The following is a 19,024-nucleotide window of genomic DNA, read 5'->3' on the forward strand; positions in this document are numbered from 1 at the left end:
AGTCCTTCCAGTCCTGCAGATGGTAACTATGTTTTTTTTCCCAATGGAAAGAGGTGTCAAAGAGGTGCAAAAACAGAGTTACTAGAGACTGCTGAAAACAATCCCCGTAATCACCCGTCTCACTGCTATCAGCTTTCTAGATAGGCTGCCAAGTTGGCATTTGGCTAGCTAAGAAAATGGATTTAGCACAGTGCCAGATGCCACTTCTCAATCACTAAAACGCTCAAGGAACAAACTGAGTTGACCATTGTTTCTCATCACCGAGCAAACAAACCCTGTTGGCAGGAAAACTGTTTTGGAAAGTGATTCCCTGCGCGACTGAGATGGGCTCTGGTTGCTGTAAATGCCAGTCCTCACGTACGGCTGGACTCCAGGTGGTCATCTACGCTCTGAAGGACACTGTCAAGAAAGCCTAACCTGGATTTGATTCCAATGTCTTGCTTTCATTTAATCTTCTGTTGCTCTGCAAGCCGTATATGTTTTCACAGGAATAACTGCTGGTCTCGCGGAGCGAGGTTTTCATTCATAATTGGCATCTYGCAAAAACTACTGCTGTCTTTTACTGTTCATTTTTAGTTAAGATGCTGACCGGATCAGTTAAAAAAAAAAAAAAACTACCAAATTATTGATTTGTAAATCGCACGTACTGTGTAAAATGCCCTCATCTACAAGCAGCCGCACTCAGTGCCCCGTCCTCTTCACCTCCAGTCGGTAGGAAACACTCACCGGCACAGCAGCCGGCACCCCAGGCAAAAGGGGAAGCTGCCTCCACCGAGATCAGCGGGAACGCTTCTGCGGACTTCAAAGGGTAGAGAAGGATGTCCCAAGAAAGCACAACCATTTTATAGCCTCACCTTCTGACCCGAAGGTGGAATACGTGAATCACAGCAGAAATGGGCCCACCTTCGTGCCGTCCCGGGCCAAACTCACGTGTTATCTTTGGCCGGGCGCACAAAAGGCCGGAAGCCGGGGACACGCTCCCGGCCGCTCTGCTGGCCTCGAGCATCGCGAGCGGGCAGCGCTTCGGGCGACGCGGAAGCGGGCTACCTGAGGGACCGGCAGCTCCCGACTGTAGGTTGCCGTAGAGGAAAAAGGAAACYGTCCGGGAACAATGCGGACAGGCTTTAAATAGCTATCGAGAGGTGCTGCTTACTGGAAGCGAGCGYTTCATCGCAGGCTTCGCTGTAACCCCAAGAACGCCCTGGATACCACGGCCGACAGGTCCATGGTCCACAGGGGTCCGGGCTGCAGGGGGAAACATGCGACCAGCCACAGCAGGGCAGAAGGGGGAAGGATGACGAGCAAAAATCACTTTCTCTCTCATTTTCCATCGCAGGACGTAGCTTGCCCTTTACTTTATTCACCCCTGCTTTTACCCGTGCCAGTGCCCAAGCAGCACCGTGAGGAAAGCCGCCCGAAGCCCCGTGCTACCGGGGAATCGCCACCGTCTGCGGGAAGGTGCCAGGAAGGGCAAAGAGTCTCCCAAAACGCAGACGAGCCGCTCATGTGCACAAGCATCAGAGGAGCACTGGCAAATCTGGTTTTGCTGCATTTGCACCMGCAGCGTATTGAAACACACCCGCTTTTGCTGCTGTTTACGCTTTGAACACCAGCATAATTCACCCTGCAAATCCTGCGGCACTGCCTAAAAACGAACCCCAGAGCATTTGAGCCCTGGCAAAGCCCAGCTGTTGGACGGTGTCTGCTGGGATTTTATTAAAAAAACGCAAAAGCAGAGCGGATGAGAAGCGCGGTCGGCCCGAAGGGCTGCACCCGCCCCAGGCCCGCGGCGGCCGGGGTGGCTCCGCCGCCGCGAATACAATGCTGGGCGTGCAGCTGGGCAAGCCCCTCCCCGGCCGCCGTCGGCCCGCCCTTTCAAGGACTACAACCCCCAGCATGCGCTGGGGCGCGGGAATCGGCGCCAGCCTCTTGAGGGCGCCGCCTCAGCGCAGAGCATGCTGGGAAGTGTAGTTTTCACCCCGCTAGCCAGCCCGCCCCCTCAGCCCTGCGCATGCCCGTGGGCGCCGCCGCCGCCATGCCGGAGGGGAAGGCCGCGTTCCGGGAGGTGCTGCCCAAGCAAGGTACCGGCGGCGCGGGCGGGCGGCGGCGGCGGGCGCTGAGGGGCGGCGGCGCGGGCGCGGCGCTCACGGACAGCGCTTCTCTCCCGCTGCAGGGCAGCTGTCGGTGGAGGACGCGCCCGCCATGGTGCTGTGCAAGCCCAAGCTGCTGCCGCTCAAGTCGGTGTCGCTGGAGAAGCTGGAGAAGCTGCAGCGCGCGGCGCTGGAGGCGGCGCAGCAGCAGGAGGCGGCGCGGCCCTAGGCCCGGCCCGGCCCCAGGCCCGGCCCGGCCCCGGGCAGCGCCGCGGCAGCCGGTGTCGCCCAACAAAACCGAAACACGGCGGGGGGAGGCCGCTACGGCGCGGTGCCGTGAAACAGCCCTGCCCCTGTTCACCGGCTTGTCAGAGCAGCACTGTGCGCGATACCAAAATATCTCCCCCCCTCCCCGATACTCCTATGCAAGCCACAGGTGGTTTCAAAAGCATTTTTAGTAAATATTTACCATTCGCTTAATCAGTCAGTGCTCTTCTGTATGCTGTAATACAAAAAAGGTGGTGTTAGATGCAAAGCTCTAGTGCATGGAGTTTAGAAACCCCGTCTTCATAAAAAAATGTTTAAAAAACAGGAGGCAGAAAGGACAGCTTCACAAAAAAAATTTTTTTAATATGTTCTACCAGAACTTTTCACTTTTCCAGTTACATAAAAAAAAAAAAGACCAGTTTGGTAAGTGGTAGCTAGAAAATCTAAAACCTACCAGTCTTCTCTTCTGGAACAGATGAATTCATCTTATGACCCAACCCCATTTTCCTGGGCTCTTTAAAACAAAGAAACAACTATTTTTCCTCCCAAAGCACAGTATTTCTTCAGCAGCAATGAAAATGGGGTCACAGCAGCATAACTTGACCCTTCTGTAAAGCTTTGTATAAACCAGTGATTTTATGATGAAAACACTGTCTTTGAAAGAAAGAGCGGCAGTTAGACATCGATGCAAACATGGAATGATTAGGTCATAAACATATGGCACTTATAAAAAGATAGCTTATTTGAAGGCACCACCACAGCGGAGTGGCCAGTTGTTTTACTACATGCCCAAAGAGTTTTCTTCCTGAAATTTATAAAACTATTTAAAAAATGATTTGTTCCCAAAACACATGCTTTTAAAAAAATATGAACTGTGCTAAGCAACTCGTTAAAATTTTGGTGTATTATGTGTGTGTATGGGTACACATACACACATATATATGTGTATATATATACACATCTTTCTTCCCTTTAAACTTTTAAGGCTTCAGGAGTTGGTTTTCACATTCAGTAACTTTCTAGTTTAAGACGACCTCCATCTCCTTCACTCACAAAACGCTTTCTGCCCCTGTAAGAAAATAGAAAGTGTCTTTTTAGAAAGTTCAAAGTAGCATCAGTTGTATTTTCTTATCTGTTACTGAAAATCTTCACTTGGTCTTGGGAGTCAATACGAGATGTACAAGTTCAGCAAGATTAGCTAATAAAGTCTTCATCACTTGATAAATTGCTTAAATCTGTCAATATTTAAATACATATAGGTGTGTTTGTAAGAAGCTTTTCAAAACTTGCATTCTCAATTATTTTCTGCTTTGCTGATCTTTAAATATTTAACATTATCATTAACACATGCAAAAAATGCTGGCTTGAAGGCCTAGAAGTGGCATTTTCTAACCAAAGCAGAAGTATGCAAGTCAAAAATGCATCTCAATATATTTACTAGTACTGAAGTATAATCACGCTTTTGTTGTGGAGATGACTTTCAACCCTCCCACACCCCAGGCTTGCAAAACATTTAATATCATAAAGATATACACAAGCTCAATTTTAAGTCCAGAATCCACAAGCAGGGGCTGTCTGATAAAGTTGCCAAAATTTCAAAACCTAAACAAATTGCCAGCTGGGAAGATGATAATGTTTAAGTAGTCTAACAACACACCCAGACTGGAAAAGATCCATCTAACAAATAGTATTCCCAACACACACAATTGGGGAAAAAAATGTTAACATCAAATTTAACAAAACTGTGTTTATTCTCCACAGAAAGAAGAATTTATGGATCTATAGTGACCAGTAAGGAGAAAACAGAATACCGAGTACTTGCAGATCAGACATGATTATTTATGCTATGAATAAGTAAACAATAACAAAACAACACTATACAAACCACATGATACACAGATCGTAAAGGATTAGGCGTTTAGAGCTTATACCACATAAATGGCCTATTCCCTTTGACATAATCAATCTGATTGATTTTAGAACTCTATTAATGCATTTTAGTATGTTCATTTAAACAGTTTTTTAAAAGCAAATTGCAAATAGTTGTCTGATTTCCCACTGTCACTACGTGAGTCATTGGGACGCCCAAATCTTGCATCTCAGGACTGCGCTGATCTCTGCCAAGCAAACTAACAAAACAGAAGAAGCAGGTCTTCCTCCTCTGGAAAGCAGACAGGCAGGCACGCTGTCCGAGACTCTCCAGAGGCTTACTTTCCTCAACTATTTATCACAGTCTCCATGTAACAGGCTTCAAACCAATGCACCTTTACAATAAACTCCTTTCCTTCCCAGTCCAACCCCTATTCCTCTATTCCCCTATTCCTAYGCCTTCACCTATCTATAATAAAACAAGTACCTTGAAGGACAGAGGTCTCTCAGTGGTTTGGAAATTATTCCAGCCTGAAAGCATTCCTCTACAAACCGCTCAAGCACAGAATAGGAGTGTGGCACATCCAGGTTAATATCTGGGATTTCACAGTAAACTCGTTCATAGCCCTGCAGTGTAACAATTCAAATGATGTGGTTATTCTATGATTTCACTACAATTTTTYGTAGGAGAAATTTTCATGTAATTTCATGTATTCTATAAACAGTTTCAACAAACCTAAACCAGAGGAGCTGCAAGTTAACAGAAAAACAAGGTATAATACCAGTCAATATCATGGTATTACACAACTACCTACAAACATAAAAACACTAGCAGAATTTTTAAGACTCCGAAAAAAAATTATAAAACCAGGCAGTACAGAACATATGTATTAGCCTGGTGGCTATCGCATGGAAGAAAACTTACTATTTATGCCAGGTAAATAAAAAAATACAGGCCACAAATCTCCACCACTATGCAGCAAGGGAAATATTTGTGCCAACCAGAGATGACTTCATCACTTCCCTCCAGCAGGATGATTGGGGAAAGTTTGCCACGAGTCTTAGTCTTGTACCCAGTTTGCCCCAGGATAGCACAACTGTCCAGTGTTCATAGCTGGAAGCAAAGTCACGAATTATGCTAATTTAGTAAAATATAGGCTTCTATATACTGTTCTAGTTGATATTTCTAATTAAGTGGGTCTCATTATACTTCTTCAATTATGAAGAACTACTGGTTAAAAAGAAATTTTTTTAAAAAAAATGAAGCCATATTGTAGCATTTTAAATGATTAGTTTTTAATCATTTAATTGCATAAGATCAGTTGAAATTCTTCAACAGAAAATTTAAAAATTCAGTTCCCCTCAGTTCTACAATGAACTACTGCTCAGAATTCATTTGTATTTCCTCTGGCACATGGCAAGCACTGTTACATACTGTATACCTCAGTGACAGGTTTTTGTATGGGATACAGAAGGACGGGGGGGGAGGAGGGAGGCAGTAAAAACTGCACAAATTTGGGGAGACCTTACCCAATATTCTCCAAATGACACACTTACCCTCTTCATTTGGTCCATAGTAACAACAGAAGACCCCCAGAGAGATTTCAACAAATCCAGTATCATTTTAAAAGTCTTTTCTCCAGTTGACTCCAAAACCATCACCACTGCCTGAAACAAATTATGCAAGCCTTTTAACTAAAAAGACAACAGTGGTTCAAGCACATCTTGTGCAAGCATATAAAGTGCAAAAATTAATAACAATAGATGCAGTATTGTGCATTTTCTGGGGAGGTAAGTCCATTTGTTGTAAGGACTCACAATTCCAGTATATTATCGTTTGAAAAGAAAGACTGATGGAAAGTTACTCGAATAAAGATACAAGCGATGAAAAATGAGAAAGGAGTAGACAGAGTAAAGAGCATTGCCTGACTTGAGATACATGACCATATTCATACGGTTGCTGCACTATAGATGGAAATTAATTTTGTGAAATTTTTATCTATGATCTTAGAAGAATCTGAAAGAGGTTTAAAAATCTGCCAATCTCCAAAAGCTCCAACAAGCAAAAAAGATTATTTTTTATTCCTAAGAAATTTGCTAAATGGAGTCAAGTTACTCAAAAGAGAAAATGCAGACTGTTTTAGATTGTGGGTGTTCAGTTTTAATGGTAAACAAGCACTTCTTGATTTAGCAGGTAAAAAGAATACAAATAAGAACAATCTTCCAGATGCAGCAGAGGAAGATCTTTCTCTCATATACTCAAAGCTTTTACAAACGTACTAGATGGAACAATTCCACCATGCAAAGGAAGCTGTGTAATTTAAAACATACAATTTAGAATATCCAGATGTCTGAAATCTGTTGTAGTAAGTTTGCAACTAAAAGGAAACACTAAAACAAAAGTATGCTTTTTGCCGCTATTCCTTAGTAGAAAAAAAAAAAAGCTCTATTTCAATAATCTCYGACTCTCTGAATGCACCTATTTACCCAACAAACAAAATTTAATTCTGGATCTTCCCAGAGGGACCAATGGTTTACTTGTACAAAGTACACACAAATGAGTACACAAACTTCACTTTAGTTATTCAAATAACATCAGAACTTGCAACCTGAGCTTCAGATTCAAGTTACATTATTTACACGCCCACATCAAAACAAAACAAAGTCTGTTTTTATTACTGACAATCATTAGAGGGACTCTGATTTCTCCTTACTTCATATACAAGTTCATGGTGGAAATGGGGTACTTCCAGCTCCTGAAGGCAACGTTCAGCTTCCAATACATCTCCAGAAAGCAAATATTCCTTCAGTAACATATCAATCTATTGAATTTTAAAACAAACAAAAAACCAATGCTAATTAGATATAAAAATTTAAAAGCTGTTAACTGTTTTGATAATCTGCAACCCACCTAGCAGCAAGTTAGTTCCCAAAACTTGCAGCTATTTTTTTTCTTCTAATAAATGGCATTAAATTGAGTGCTATCAGCAATGTGAAACACAAAATAAGCCAAATACTTATCCATAGTGTATACAGACACACAAGCACTAGAAATGCTGCTTGATAACCTTTCATGGTGATGGGAATCTTAACATGGCTATGATCAAGTTTTTCTCCCCTGAACTCTTCCTCCTCTCATCTGTTATGCTCACAACCTAGAAATTATAACATGACTGTTTCCTTTAAACCTTTCCCTACTCCTTAGTTTGGATCTCTGAAGTTTCCTGATTCTTCCTCCAATTTTGTTTCTACTGTGTTTTTAATCAATGATGTCAAAAAACAAACTGATACTGCCAGCTTTTACCTTGGCTCTTCTATTACTCTACCTTTTCCATTGTAAACTCTTAAAGCTGTAAGCAAAAATAAATGTATCCTAGTTCATATTCTGTATTGCCGGTATGTTCTCAGCACTGACTAATATTAGGCATCCATTTCAATCAACAAAACATCAGTTTAAGAACTACAAAAACCCACTCTGACATCATTTTGTTACAGGATATATGCATCTCTCTGCTCCATCCCAAACATAAGCTTAGACAAGCAGTAAACTCAAGAGTTTTGTACAAGTCAGCTACCTCTTTCACAAGGTGTTTCACAGACTGCTGGCCACCTCCTGACCCCCACACGTTGTCTATACGCTTTCCACCCTTCGTCATACTCAGCAACACAGTAGCTCGGTCAAGTGCAGCTCTAGAAAGCAAAGTTTGTGTTTTAGGAAGTTATTACAAAACTTAACAGAAAATCTGTAATATCTACACTTTCCCCCTTCCATTCCTTTTTAGGCACAGTGCTCATGCTAAAGTCAGTGACCAGATCTCTGGGAAGACTTCATGATTAGTAACTCCATGCAGACATCTCAATCAAAAAGCCAGCAAGCTAGCTCCCCAATTTCTCTTTCCACAAATTTTACACTTCTGGTTATACCATGCTCAGGACAGACAGTAGTCCTGCACTGATAGCGGATCTCAGTCATCAGYGCAGAACCTGCAACATTTTTATGAGAGAACTTAATATTTTCTTATGCAGAGATGAATTCTATTTGGGCTCCTCCAAGCATGCAGCTTGGCATGTGAATCTCAAACAAGGCTTGAATTGCTTCTGAGCTAAAGAATGGCTTCTCTGCTGAAACATTATTTTCTGTTTCGGTCTAAAGAGCTGTGAAACCTTGGGAATTTAAGTCAAAATACTCCTTTGGAAAGCAAATATGTAGTTGCAAGGAGACACAGTAAATTAAGGAAGCTTGTCAGTTCACTGAGAAAAAGGAAGAAAAAAGGAATTGGGGCAAGAAAAAAAAAAATCTCAGATCCAATTAAGTACCATTCAACTAAAGCAGGAATAGTTGTGTCCCATTGCTCACACTAAGGCTAGCCAGTAACAACTACTATATGCAAGAGCCAGAATTACCAAGCAGCAGACTGTCCAAGAAATAGCAGAGACGGGCAAGCATACCAGATGTGCACTGTGCAGGCTAAAATGTTTAAAACTGCATGAGACATTTATATTACTGATAATTTGCACAACTTTAACCCTCAAGTTAGGCAACTAAGCATTGACCTCCTTTTTTAAAGTATCCAACTACAATCACTGCAAACAGAATAGAATTTCACACCATATTTACAGCAGTTGTCCTGATGCTATATTTACTCATTAGTCAMATTAAAGCTTTTTCTAAGACAAAGCCTTCTATAGTCACTTCTTGTTTCAGCCCTTTTTTTTTTTAATTAAACATAAGCTGGACAACAAACCTCACTGACTGAATTCAAATGTATTAACATTATTCTTCAAGCACTTGCAATATTTCTCCTCTGATCTGAGTCATTCTGGATTTTTTTTTCTTTTGTGACAGACACTCTCTGTGCATTTCTTTCAGTTCATTTTAAATTAAACAAGAAGAATTAATAAAGAACCACATGATTTATCCTAAAGTCCTAAATTTTCAATCTATTTGCTTGGCCTTTGAAACTGAAAACTGCAACTATAGAAAGCAAGTAAATTACCGAGCTTGGGTGCAATCCACAGTGCCTTTGTAGCCATCTATATAAGTACTGCTTAAAATCCCATCTCCAACAGCTCTAGCAATAAACTGGCCCATCAACTGCAACAAAACAGAGGCACTTTTTAAATAAACCTTGAATTTCAAAGCAGTTCTAAACAGACAATTCTAACACACTTGGTTTTCAGGTTTCATTTATTAAATGAGTCATCTCAAAGTAAAAACACAGCCTGCGAAATTAGATAGGGGATTAGAGACAAAGACAATGCATGCGTATTTTTCAGACACAGAGCCTATTTCAGTCTACTTGATCAGTTTTAACCAAAATTAAAAAGCTTTTGAATACAAGCAGGAAAAAATTCAGATATACCTGTGGTGCTTTGGGAGAATCCAAAACCAATTCAGGTAAATCTTTAAGTAGTCTATCAAACGATTTTTCCACATCAGTTTTGCTTACTACTGTCCCACAAAGGTCAGAGAGAAGCTTGGATGTCATCTCCCTGWGACTAGCCTTCCCCTCTAATGCCAAGGAAACAGCCAACACCGGCACACTGTATTTCATTTCCCCGAGGTTTAAATCCTTTAGCATTTCCTAAATAAGATTTGAAAAATAAAACAGATTTAAAAATATATATTTTTTTATATATAATATAAAAAAACTATGACATTTTGTATATACACACACATATACACACATCTTTATTTTTATTGCATGAGCAGAAGCAACTATTTAGGTATTCTAATTGCACATTCCTTGCCAACATCTTTATATATCCATTAATAGCTAGCTGTTGGACTCCTGTGTACACTACAGGGCTGCCTCCTAAAATAAACAAATAAACATGTGACATACCGAAACTTCATTAGTATCTCCATGTTCAAAATATTCCTGTATGATTGGTGTTAAAGTTTTCTCAAATGCTCTTTCATCCAGAGGCAAAACTACCGTTTCATAGACACAGTTCTCCTATTTTAAAAGGCAACAAAAACATATACACTTTTGTAAACAATATTGCATCTTCTTAGATCTTACACAGTTTTGCTAGCATGAAAATATCTTCTAAATCATTAATGCTTTCTGCATGCTCCTGCCAGTCAAGATTCTATCAGAAACTAATAGATTACGTCTCTACAGTTAAACTGTGGGAAGTCAATAAAGCTGGCTAAATGTCATGCTCCTTATAGTTTGAATTTACTGTTAGCTGAATTCAACCAGAAAGCTGAATTTACTGTCGCACAATGGTTAAGCACTCCACAGCACTCCCTCCTGGGATTCTGCTGACGCTGCATGAACGCAGAGATCAAGTACCTAGGCACTGCGTACTGAAAGGAGGGCAGCGGAAACTCCTGTACCAGCGCAGCAGAGGTAGCTGTGCCACAGCACAAGATTTGACTTCTAGCATCTTTCCCTGCAAGCTGCATTCCAGTCCCTGACAGCAAGCCTGCCCATTTCCCCCTTCCCTAGGGACTGCGTGACCAGACAGGCACTAGCATGTACACTCTGCGTGACAGAGAAAAGGCATTTTCAGGATATTTGAGTGAAAACATTCCCTAAGGGGAAAAAAAGAATCGCACAGCAAATGCCCCCTGTACAACCTGGTCCTGTAGAGCACTGTGTGTAAGACCAGACTTCCAGTACAGCCACATCTCCCACCATAATTCAGCTCCCCACTCCTCACAGAGCACAGTAGTAACATTCAGAGCAATACTACAGATCAAAGAAATCTAAACAAAGAAGTTTCCAACTAATGCTTTTTCAAAAGCAGCCTTCCATGACCAAGAATTACAGGAGAAGGCAAAATGCCTGTTCTTCCACCACACCAGCCTCTGTTAACAACCTCAGTGAAGCTAATCATGGAATGGAGTCCCATGGAATATTCATTCAGCTTTCTTTTATGCAATCAGCAGCTTCATTCAATAGCTATCTCTGCTAAGGTAATTCTTTGAATTGCTGGGAAAAAAAAGATTCTGAAGGCAAGGTTCTGATGTACCACATTCACCCTCTTAGCAGCTATGGCTACAGTCTCTGCTCAAGCAGAGTGATGGTGGTTGCTTTAAGTTATAAAGAATTTACTTAGGGTCTCACAAATGTATTGATCTTAGAGACTTCAGCAATCAGTGTTTGTAATTCTCCTTTCCTTAATGACTTAAGTTTATTAAGCATCATTTGACCAGTGAGCTTTACTCCCCCGCCCCGACCCTTGCCAACAATATTGTTGTGAGGGGCAACCTTCCACAACAAATCCTAAATAAATATATAACGAAAAAAATCCAGGCTATCTAGCTTGCACTAATTGAGAGTGTTTATACAACAAAAATGTAAGATGTGGGGAGGGATGGGAGAAGATGGAAGAGAAAAATCCATAAGAGATCTTTTTCCCCCAAGACCAAAATCTCCCATCATGAGAAAGTCTGCATTTTTAACGTGGTGCTGATTTGCAGTTTAGGGAAGCACTGCAACATTTGCCTCCATGAGAACCAGCACTAGAAGAACACACCTTCAAAAAGGGTGCTGCCTAGTGGGGCAAAGGAAGAGGAAATAAGCTTGAAGTAAGATCTGTGAATGTTACACTACCATACTTATACAGCAGTCGTCTTTAACTAGTCAATAATCCATTCTTGAACATAAAAATGAGCACTTAGTATGGCCAGGCCAACGTTCACATAACTTGCAAGGCCACACTTTCATTAGTATGAACATCACAGCAATTGTAATGAATAAAGGAAATCAAAATGCACATTGTGCAAAGAAGGTATTTGCCTACCTGGTCATCATCATAATTAGGATCCTTAATATCTACTTCTTCCAAATCATACACTTGACCTGGTGTTCCCCAGACTCCTTTACCACCTGCTCCACCTGGCAAAACAGGACAGTGAGAACAGCTAGCTTACAAAGAATACTTTTAACTGAACACAACAAYCCTGTACTCAAAGACAATATACCACAGCTTGTGCCCATCTCTTACTCTGCAGGGTATATGCTGAAAAGGGCAGAAGTGTTTGTCTGACATGTTCTCACTTTAGCGATTAGCGTTTAACCTCCTTCCAGTAGGATACTAGCAGTGCAAAACAACACAAGAATAACTGAAAACTGAAACAACTGTGCTTTCAAAATATAACCATGCTTTCAGGTTTGCATTAGTAATAGTCCTGTGAATCACCTCCACCACAACCGTTCAAATCTGTGTATTAAATATACTCATAAAAGGTACATACCTTAAAGACAGAAGTTATTTAATGATACAGATACAAAATTCTGTCCAAGACTGCTATCTGCTATTGCTGTACCTAACAAAGAACCAAGCGCCTGCACAGAGATCGCTGTTTACAAAAATGATTCCCAATGGGAAAAAAATGCTATGCTTTTGGACAGAATCTAATGGTGCTTTCTTTGCTAGGCTACACCTACCTTTCTTTGGTAGACCCCTTCCCTTTCCAGACCGGGATCGCCTGTCCAGGACTTTCCCCTTTGGGCTTGTTGGTACAACAACTCCAGTCTTYGGTGTCTCTCCATTGTCACTAACAGAGTCTCCTCTCCCAGAATCTCGAGAAGAATTCTTCCGCAATCGTCTTTTTGCTCTAGCATTTATTTTAGCTTCAGTAATTGAAGTTGCAGGAATCCAATTTCCATTGATTTCACTCTTTTGCTCCTCAGACCCACCATTTTCTTCATCACCAGAAAATGGTGCATCACTTAGATTGAGTTCTTAAAGAGAGACACAGTAAAAATCTCATTTATTGTTTTAAACAATTTTCTGTCAAACTACCAAAACCATTGTGTATTTAAAATGGATTACAACACTAAAATTAAATAGAACTCTTTTACTTCCAACAGCTTTAAGACAGACTTTTTCTTTAATATGTCTACACATCACAGTAATAAGGAGTTCCTTACTCCCCAACACAGGTTATCCACRACCTAAATAGAGCACAGGTCAAGAGAGGGAAAGCAAATAAACCATTTCTGTGGTTTAACTGTTTGTAAAACTCCACCCTTGYTAAACAAAGTCTATCAGAATTCCTAAGTGCTTAAGATCCAAGTGCCTAGTTATCATGCCACCCACTCATCTCTTGATTTAGAAACAAACAAAACTGCCAGTGCAGTAAATTCTGTAAGAACTCACTAATGTTAACAGATTATTCACCAAAGTGAAATTAATTTCCTAAATCATCAACCAACATTCCTCTCATTTGAGGATTTTTAACACAGACCACCTGCCGGGAAAGCAATGATTTAGACTCATAGGAATACATACACAAGTTCACTCTGYTTTCTTTTGTTACTGAAGCTATGAAAAAAAATGCAGTTCCATACAAAGCCCAGAGTTTGGTAACAAAGACTCATTAAAAAAAAAAAAGAATTTTGAAAAAATGTGATCAATTCCCTTTTCTTTGCTAGGTTCCCACCCTCCAAATCAGRAGATTAAACAGGATTGATTCTTTCTAGCCTTGAAAAGAAGGAGAGGGGATGAAAGAGGGAGAGAAATGAATGAGTTAAACAGGATAACAAATAAGGCCCAAGACTACAAGTCCTGATGTAACAATTCCACCACCTTAACCTCCTATGATACACCAGTATCCTGCAGGATGAAGCCTCCAGTGTTTTTCAGTCTGCCATTTTTTGCAAACCCTAAGTGCTTACTTACCTAGCAAAATCCAAACACCAGCTCATACAACAAATAAGATTAGAGTAATTATTGTAACAAATGCTTACTCTACAATTTCACTGGAGCTATCATCTTAAAAACAAAAGAAAACAAAAACACTCCCCACACCAACTATATTCCTTTTACAGGCCCAGAAAAGGCACCGTCTTTTATCRTGGGCTATGTCAAGCCTGTTTCTAAAATTGCTGTTTATTCCTCAGCCCTACCATAAATAAAATGAAACAAAGCTAATTACCTATTAAAACCTTCTTCCTACACTGTACAAGTATCATCCCTCTCYCCATCCCCAAAACCCACCTCTCAACTTAAGGATCTGTGAATATCTCAGGGCACTCAGAAGTGCAGTAATTTTCACTCTTTCAGGAAGCTAATACACATTTGATATTTGGACCTAAGGTCCTTACTTCACAAAATTATAATCTTCTCCACATGAACTCAATTATTAAGCAGACTTTTATTAAAACAGCCTTTAGAATTTCTTCCTCCCCTTTCTTAACCCATAAAAAAGGGGAYCTATTTAACATTCCAGTTAATACCCTGGAAAGTCCTGCAAATTAGAACAAACATGCATAAAGGCAAAAGCCTTAAGTTCTGTTATAAAGCCCTTTTCCTGTTGATTCACTAGAGTCTAAGAAAAACCTACAGCCCCAGTCTTAGGAAGAACATTGGTGAGGCATGCAGAAGATGCTTTTCCAGCTGTACCAAGCCTACTTTACAGAAAAGTTCACAGCATCAGCTCAGAACATGAAGAATATTTTAAACTTGTATTTGAACTTACCTGAAATGTTTTACCTCACCATTTCTATACATGGTGATTAACAATGTTCACTTGGCCATATTTCTCAAAACTGTATTTTTTTTTCAATTAAAAATAGGTTCATGAAAAGTTTTGAAAACAAAGTGCACTAATGAAACATTTCCAACCTCAAAGCACTTACCAATATCAAAGAGGATACTACACTACAGAAAGAAGAAAGCTTAATGCAATTGCCTTCTTTATGATCAAAGTAGTAACAGGTAGCTATCGGTGTTCACACATGGGAATACTTCAGCTGAACAATAATGCAGTCATTCCAGTCTAAGCTTCATCTTTCCACTCATTACTCCCACAAAGCATTCCTTTTATGCATGCAGCAAGCAAAATAAAGTATGCATCATGTCCGGAAAAAAATTCCCACAACAAGCTTTCTCAGTTTGTCTAATATTTTAATAAAATAAGRAGAGATTTGCATAAACCTAGTGGGGAGAGGGGAAGCTAAACCAAACAGAACAGGTTTCCTTCACCCATCCATCAGCACAACCAGTTCATCTCAGAGAACAACTGAATTAAAATTCTTCTTCATGCCCAATCTTAATTTCTCCAGCTTAGACCTGCAATCTGGCTGTCCAGGACCTACATTCCTCAATGACCACTTCCCTCTCAGTTTTCAAATAAACTGTTCTAGAATTAACAAACACAAGTCAGTCCTGAATCTGACTACCAAGGAAAAAAGGGGCAGACTATCGTTCAACCTCCTTAAACAATCCTGATCTCAGGTTTGAGACTAAAGGAAATCCTCCACAGGAAACATCCCAACCATAAGACTCAGTATTTCTCATTGCATTACTAAACATCATTTTTTTTTAATATAACACTATTACTTCCACCTGAAACCTGACTCCTTCTACATAATTCTGTGACCAACCGACCCTCCACTATTAGTTACCAAGTTATGATGAACAAATAGATTAAATGGTTATACTAGTTTTGATGTGTGTGCCACTGATGCATGAGTATATTCTAAACTGCCATCTTCTACCACAAAATTACATCAAGATGTTAAGCCGACYTTCAAATTATTTCTTTACAGCATTTATTTTGAAGAGTTTATAAAATCAGTARTTTCATAAAATCAAAAGTACAAATAAAATGAGGCTGATCTTCCTTTCAGTTTCACGTTTTTACATCATATAACATACACGTAAGCACATATAAGCAGGAATAGTGTTCTAAAAACTTTAAGGCTTTGCTTGCTATATATTGAAGTTATCCAAATCAGTCTTACTAACCTCCTATAATCCCTAGCAGGCACACTTAAGATCTGTGCTTATATAGAGCTACTTTAAATAACAAAAAGAACATTCAGCAAATACTTATCTACACAGAAATTTCATTTGGCCAAATTAGCTGAATTTAGATATCTAGCAGTCTCACATCTTTATCCAAATGTAACTCTAAAATGTTGAGAGGCAATGCATCTGCCACAGTATTTAATTAAATTCTGGTAGTAATATYAAAATAACAGTTCATCTACAGCATGTTGCAACTTCAATTGCATTACATAATCTCTTTTTTTTCCCCCTCCTCTGAAAAACATCAGAAGCCCACAACTCCTCTTTGGTATAAGAAGGCCAGTGCAAATCATTACAACCTTTGGAAGACATAAAAACTTGATACTGCATTAACACCACCCTGTTAAAAAATACATTTGCGATATGGACAAAACAGTCARTTTCAGGATGGTCTCTAACACATATTGAGTAAAGTTTTCCCATTCCAGCCTGCTTCCAGTCAAATCTTTCATCATTTTCTTCCTCTAATTTTAAGATAAACAGCTACATAAAAGCAGAATTTGTCCCTCTCAAATGCACCTACACATTTTACTTTTGAATTTATTCTTAAAACCAAACCAAACCAAACCCCAGGCAATACAACTTAAACCAGAGAACACTTCAGGCCAGCCAAGCAATTTTAAGTACAAAATACTGAATATATCACTTACCTGCAGGGTTAACATAAACGTGCTTGTTTTCTATTTCCATAGTTGCTTAACTGAATTGACARCAAAACACAAAGTCTTAACGTTTTCCTCTGAAGGCCTAAACAGAAATGGAGAAGCTTAGAGGAAGAAAAGYGCTGGACTAAATCCTAAATGAGTAAAAAGCTGCAAAAGCTTCACTCRCTAAATATGTAATTAACTAACTGTAATCACTCAAAAGTTCCTTGGGAAAGCAAAAAATGTAACATGAGACAGCACCACCCTTAAACACATCTATCTAGAYGTCATAATTAATAGCACAAAATTATGACATCGAGAATGAGACCTTGATGTCTTCGCAGTACCAGTTCTGTCGCTTATAAAGGAGGCAGCAGGATGAAAGCCGTTATTTTACGGGTAAAAGACCTCTGTGGGCAGCTTTAGTTGATAAAAGTCACTTCTATCAGCTTAGACTGAACCCTTCTGCAAAGGGATTATCTATATAAGCATACAGTATCAATGTTATATTTGAAACCACAAGAGAAATATTCTTCAGGTTTAACTATACTGATAATATGGTACTACTTTATCAAGTTCAGACAAACCCTCAAAAGAGGCATTTTTGTTCCATTTTACTGCTTATGTATATATAGCTGTCAAGCTCTCACATCTGTGCTTCTGGACACTCCAAACCCTCTTCACACCCACTATTCAATCAGCAAGGGATAAAGCTGGAAACTCCTCTTTTTCTGCTACTTTCTCCCTGTCTTCCTAGCAGCTGCTGTTCTACAGACCAGCACAGGTCAACGCCGTGATGGCATCATCCATCTTTCCTTTATGCACACAAAAAAAATAAAGTGGCTCCAGCATTCATCACACACTCTTACCTGCAGTGTTTACATGAACCACTCTGTAGTCTAGTAAATACTACTGGTATATAAGAATTCAGCAGCTCTCCTTTCCCTTTCTCATCTACTGCTGCCCTGAAAACAGCTCACTGATGAGTGGCAAGATTGTGACATCAAACGACATCACTCCCTTCCGCTTTTCTTCTCTTCCCTTGTTTTCCCCCCTCCTGTCCACCGTACCACAGACCTATTAACTGCAAATGATTCATCACAAGTGGTTGAAAGTTAAGAAATTCTGGTTTAGGACACAGTATCAAGTTGTCACAATCTTATATTTCCTAATGTCAACCCTAATTCCAAACAGTTAACGACTTTGTGTAATACAAAGTCCTCCCTGCCCCACACCATTTTTTAGGCAAAGGTCTTTCAATTACCTCAGTCATTCAGGAGTCCAAGTGTTCCAAGTCACTGCTGTTTAGAGAGCTTTCTTGTACRGATCTCAGTCTAGTCTGAGCAAGCTACCATGTAAGAACAGTTTTATTCTTCCCAGTGGAATGTTCCATCAGTTGTCCACTTCTTTAAAAAAAAGACGACAAAGAACAAAAAGAAATATTAAATAACAACCAAGAGAAAGTATTTCATCATCTGTAATCAAGTTTAACTTCCAGGTGAGGGAACRCTTTTTCCAAATAGGGCTCTAGCTGTAATTCTCCACCTACGGCTACACAAAAAACAAGACAACTTTTATCTACTGTTTTGAGATCCACCCTGATCAGTACCCTGCTTCACACATAACAAGAATGATGGGATAACGGAGCTTTACAATTCATACTGTTATACTGAGCAGGTGACATAGCCTCAGTTTAGGAAGGCACTCTCCCAGCCTAGACTCTTGTTAATTCAAGGTAGAGGGCCTGCTCAAACTTCAGAATGCTGGTATTTATCTCTGTATCCAAAAAAATCATATTTTGCTAAGTTGCGCTACACTATTACCGATCAACCACAGAACAAGATCTCAAAACACGCATTAAAAAACAACAGAATAAATAAACCCAAAGCTTACATTAGAAGAGCTAAAACTGGACCAAAATGGACAGAAGAAAAAGTAAATTTAAGTGTCTAGAGAATGATGCAAGAGATCTTAAGATGACTCGGTGATATGAAAAGTATCTTTAAAGTAGTTCAGAAGATCAGAGTACTTCCGAAGCCACTGAAAACCACCAATGAAAGGCGCACAGCCACACGCAGACGTTGTCTCCGTACCACCGCGAGCACACGCACGAAAGCCAACACGAGCACTTCTACCTCACCGGGGGGGCAGAGGCACCTCAAGAGGACTCAGGGAAGCTCCAAAGCTTCCCCCAACCTTAGCCCGTGCGAAACATCCTGGAGCAACTCTCGCATCGCTTACACGSTTTTTCTCTGCCCCATCACTTCAAGCTAGAGGCCGTCACCCCCACGGCGGCCAAACGGGGTCCGGGCAGCCCCGCCGAGAGCCGCTGCCGGCGCGATGCAGCGCGGGGGGCCGAGGCGGGGCCGCAGCGCCCGG

General features: G+C 40.5%; 2 protein-coding genes across 7 annotated transcripts in view; one reads left to right on the forward strand and one right to left on the reverse strand.

Annotated features, from left to right (window-relative positions):
- Window positions 1–1,970: 1,970 nt before the first annotated feature.
- On the forward strand, window positions 1,971–4,722 carry BBIP1 (BBSome interacting protein 1). 2 transcript variants are annotated; one of them, XR_003254175.1, is made up of 3 exons: window positions 1,971–2,081; window positions 2,174–2,526; window positions 4,119–4,722. XR_003254175.1 is itself a non-coding variant. In XM_026069649.1 (2 exons), the coding sequence occupies exons 1-2, from the start codon at window positions 2,012–2,014 to the stop codon at window positions 2,317–2,319; spliced, it is 216 nt and encodes a 71-aa protein (XP_025925434.1). In that variant the 5' UTR covers window positions 1,971–2,011; the 3' UTR covers window positions 2,320–2,570. The 2 variants fall into 2 exon arrangements, 1 of the variants encoding a protein (XP_025925434.1); XM_026069649.1 differs by lacking the exon at window positions 4,119–4,722 and having other exon boundaries at window positions 2,174–2,570.
- PDCD4 (programmed cell death 4) overlaps window positions 2,700–19,024 on the reverse strand; it is a 19,757-nt gene continuing 3,432 nt past the window's right edge. Inside the window, exons 1-13 of one of the 5 annotated variants that reach the window (XM_026069648.1) lie at window positions 18,887–18,978; window positions 17,910–18,051; window positions 16,652–16,748; window positions 12,632–12,928; window positions 11,985–12,079; window positions 10,073–10,186; window positions 9,590–9,811; window positions 9,224–9,321; window positions 7,802–7,916; window positions 6,941–7,048; window positions 5,784–5,894; window positions 4,714–4,853; window positions 3,294–3,426 (exon numbers count right to left, since the gene is read on the reverse strand). In XM_026069648.1, coding sequence (XP_025925433.1) covers window positions 3,366–3,426; window positions 4,714–4,853; window positions 5,784–5,894; window positions 6,941–7,048; window positions 7,802–7,916; window positions 9,224–9,321; window positions 9,590–9,811; window positions 10,073–10,186; window positions 11,985–12,079; window positions 12,632–12,928; window positions 16,652–16,691 — 1,401 coding nt within the window. In that variant the 5' untranslated portion in view covers window positions 16,692–16,748; window positions 17,910–18,051; window positions 18,887–18,978 and the 3' untranslated portion in view covers window positions 3,294–3,365. Of the gene's footprint in view, window positions 3,427–4,713; window positions 4,854–5,151; window positions 5,341–5,783; window positions 5,895–6,940; window positions 7,049–7,801; window positions 7,917–9,223; window positions 9,322–9,589; window positions 9,812–10,072; window positions 10,187–11,984; window positions 12,080–12,631; window positions 12,929–16,651; window positions 16,749–17,909; window positions 18,979–19,024 lie in introns of those variants that run through there. The other 4 variants (XM_026069646.1, XM_026069645.1, XM_026069647.1 and 1 more) reach the window with 4 other exon arrangements.

Source organism: Apteryx rowi, unplaced genomic scaffold (assembly GCF_003343035.1).
Source record: "Apteryx rowi isolate R43461 unplaced genomic scaffold, aptRow1 scaffold_3, whole genome shotgun sequence".
Lineage (NCBI taxonomy): Eukaryota > Metazoa > Chordata > Aves > Apterygiformes > Apterygidae > Apteryx > Apteryx rowi.

Excerpts from the sequence above, each read along its gene's own strand:
- BBIP1 (XM_026069649.1), top strand. The coding sequence starts at position 2,012 with ATGCCCGTGGGCGCCGCCGCCGCCATGCCGGAGGGGAAGGCCGCGTTC. Across the intron at positions 2,082-2,173 it reads GGAGGTGCTGCCCAAGCAAG|GGCAGCTGTCGGTGGAGGAC; the intron begins GTACCGGCGGCG and ends CTCCCGCTGCAG.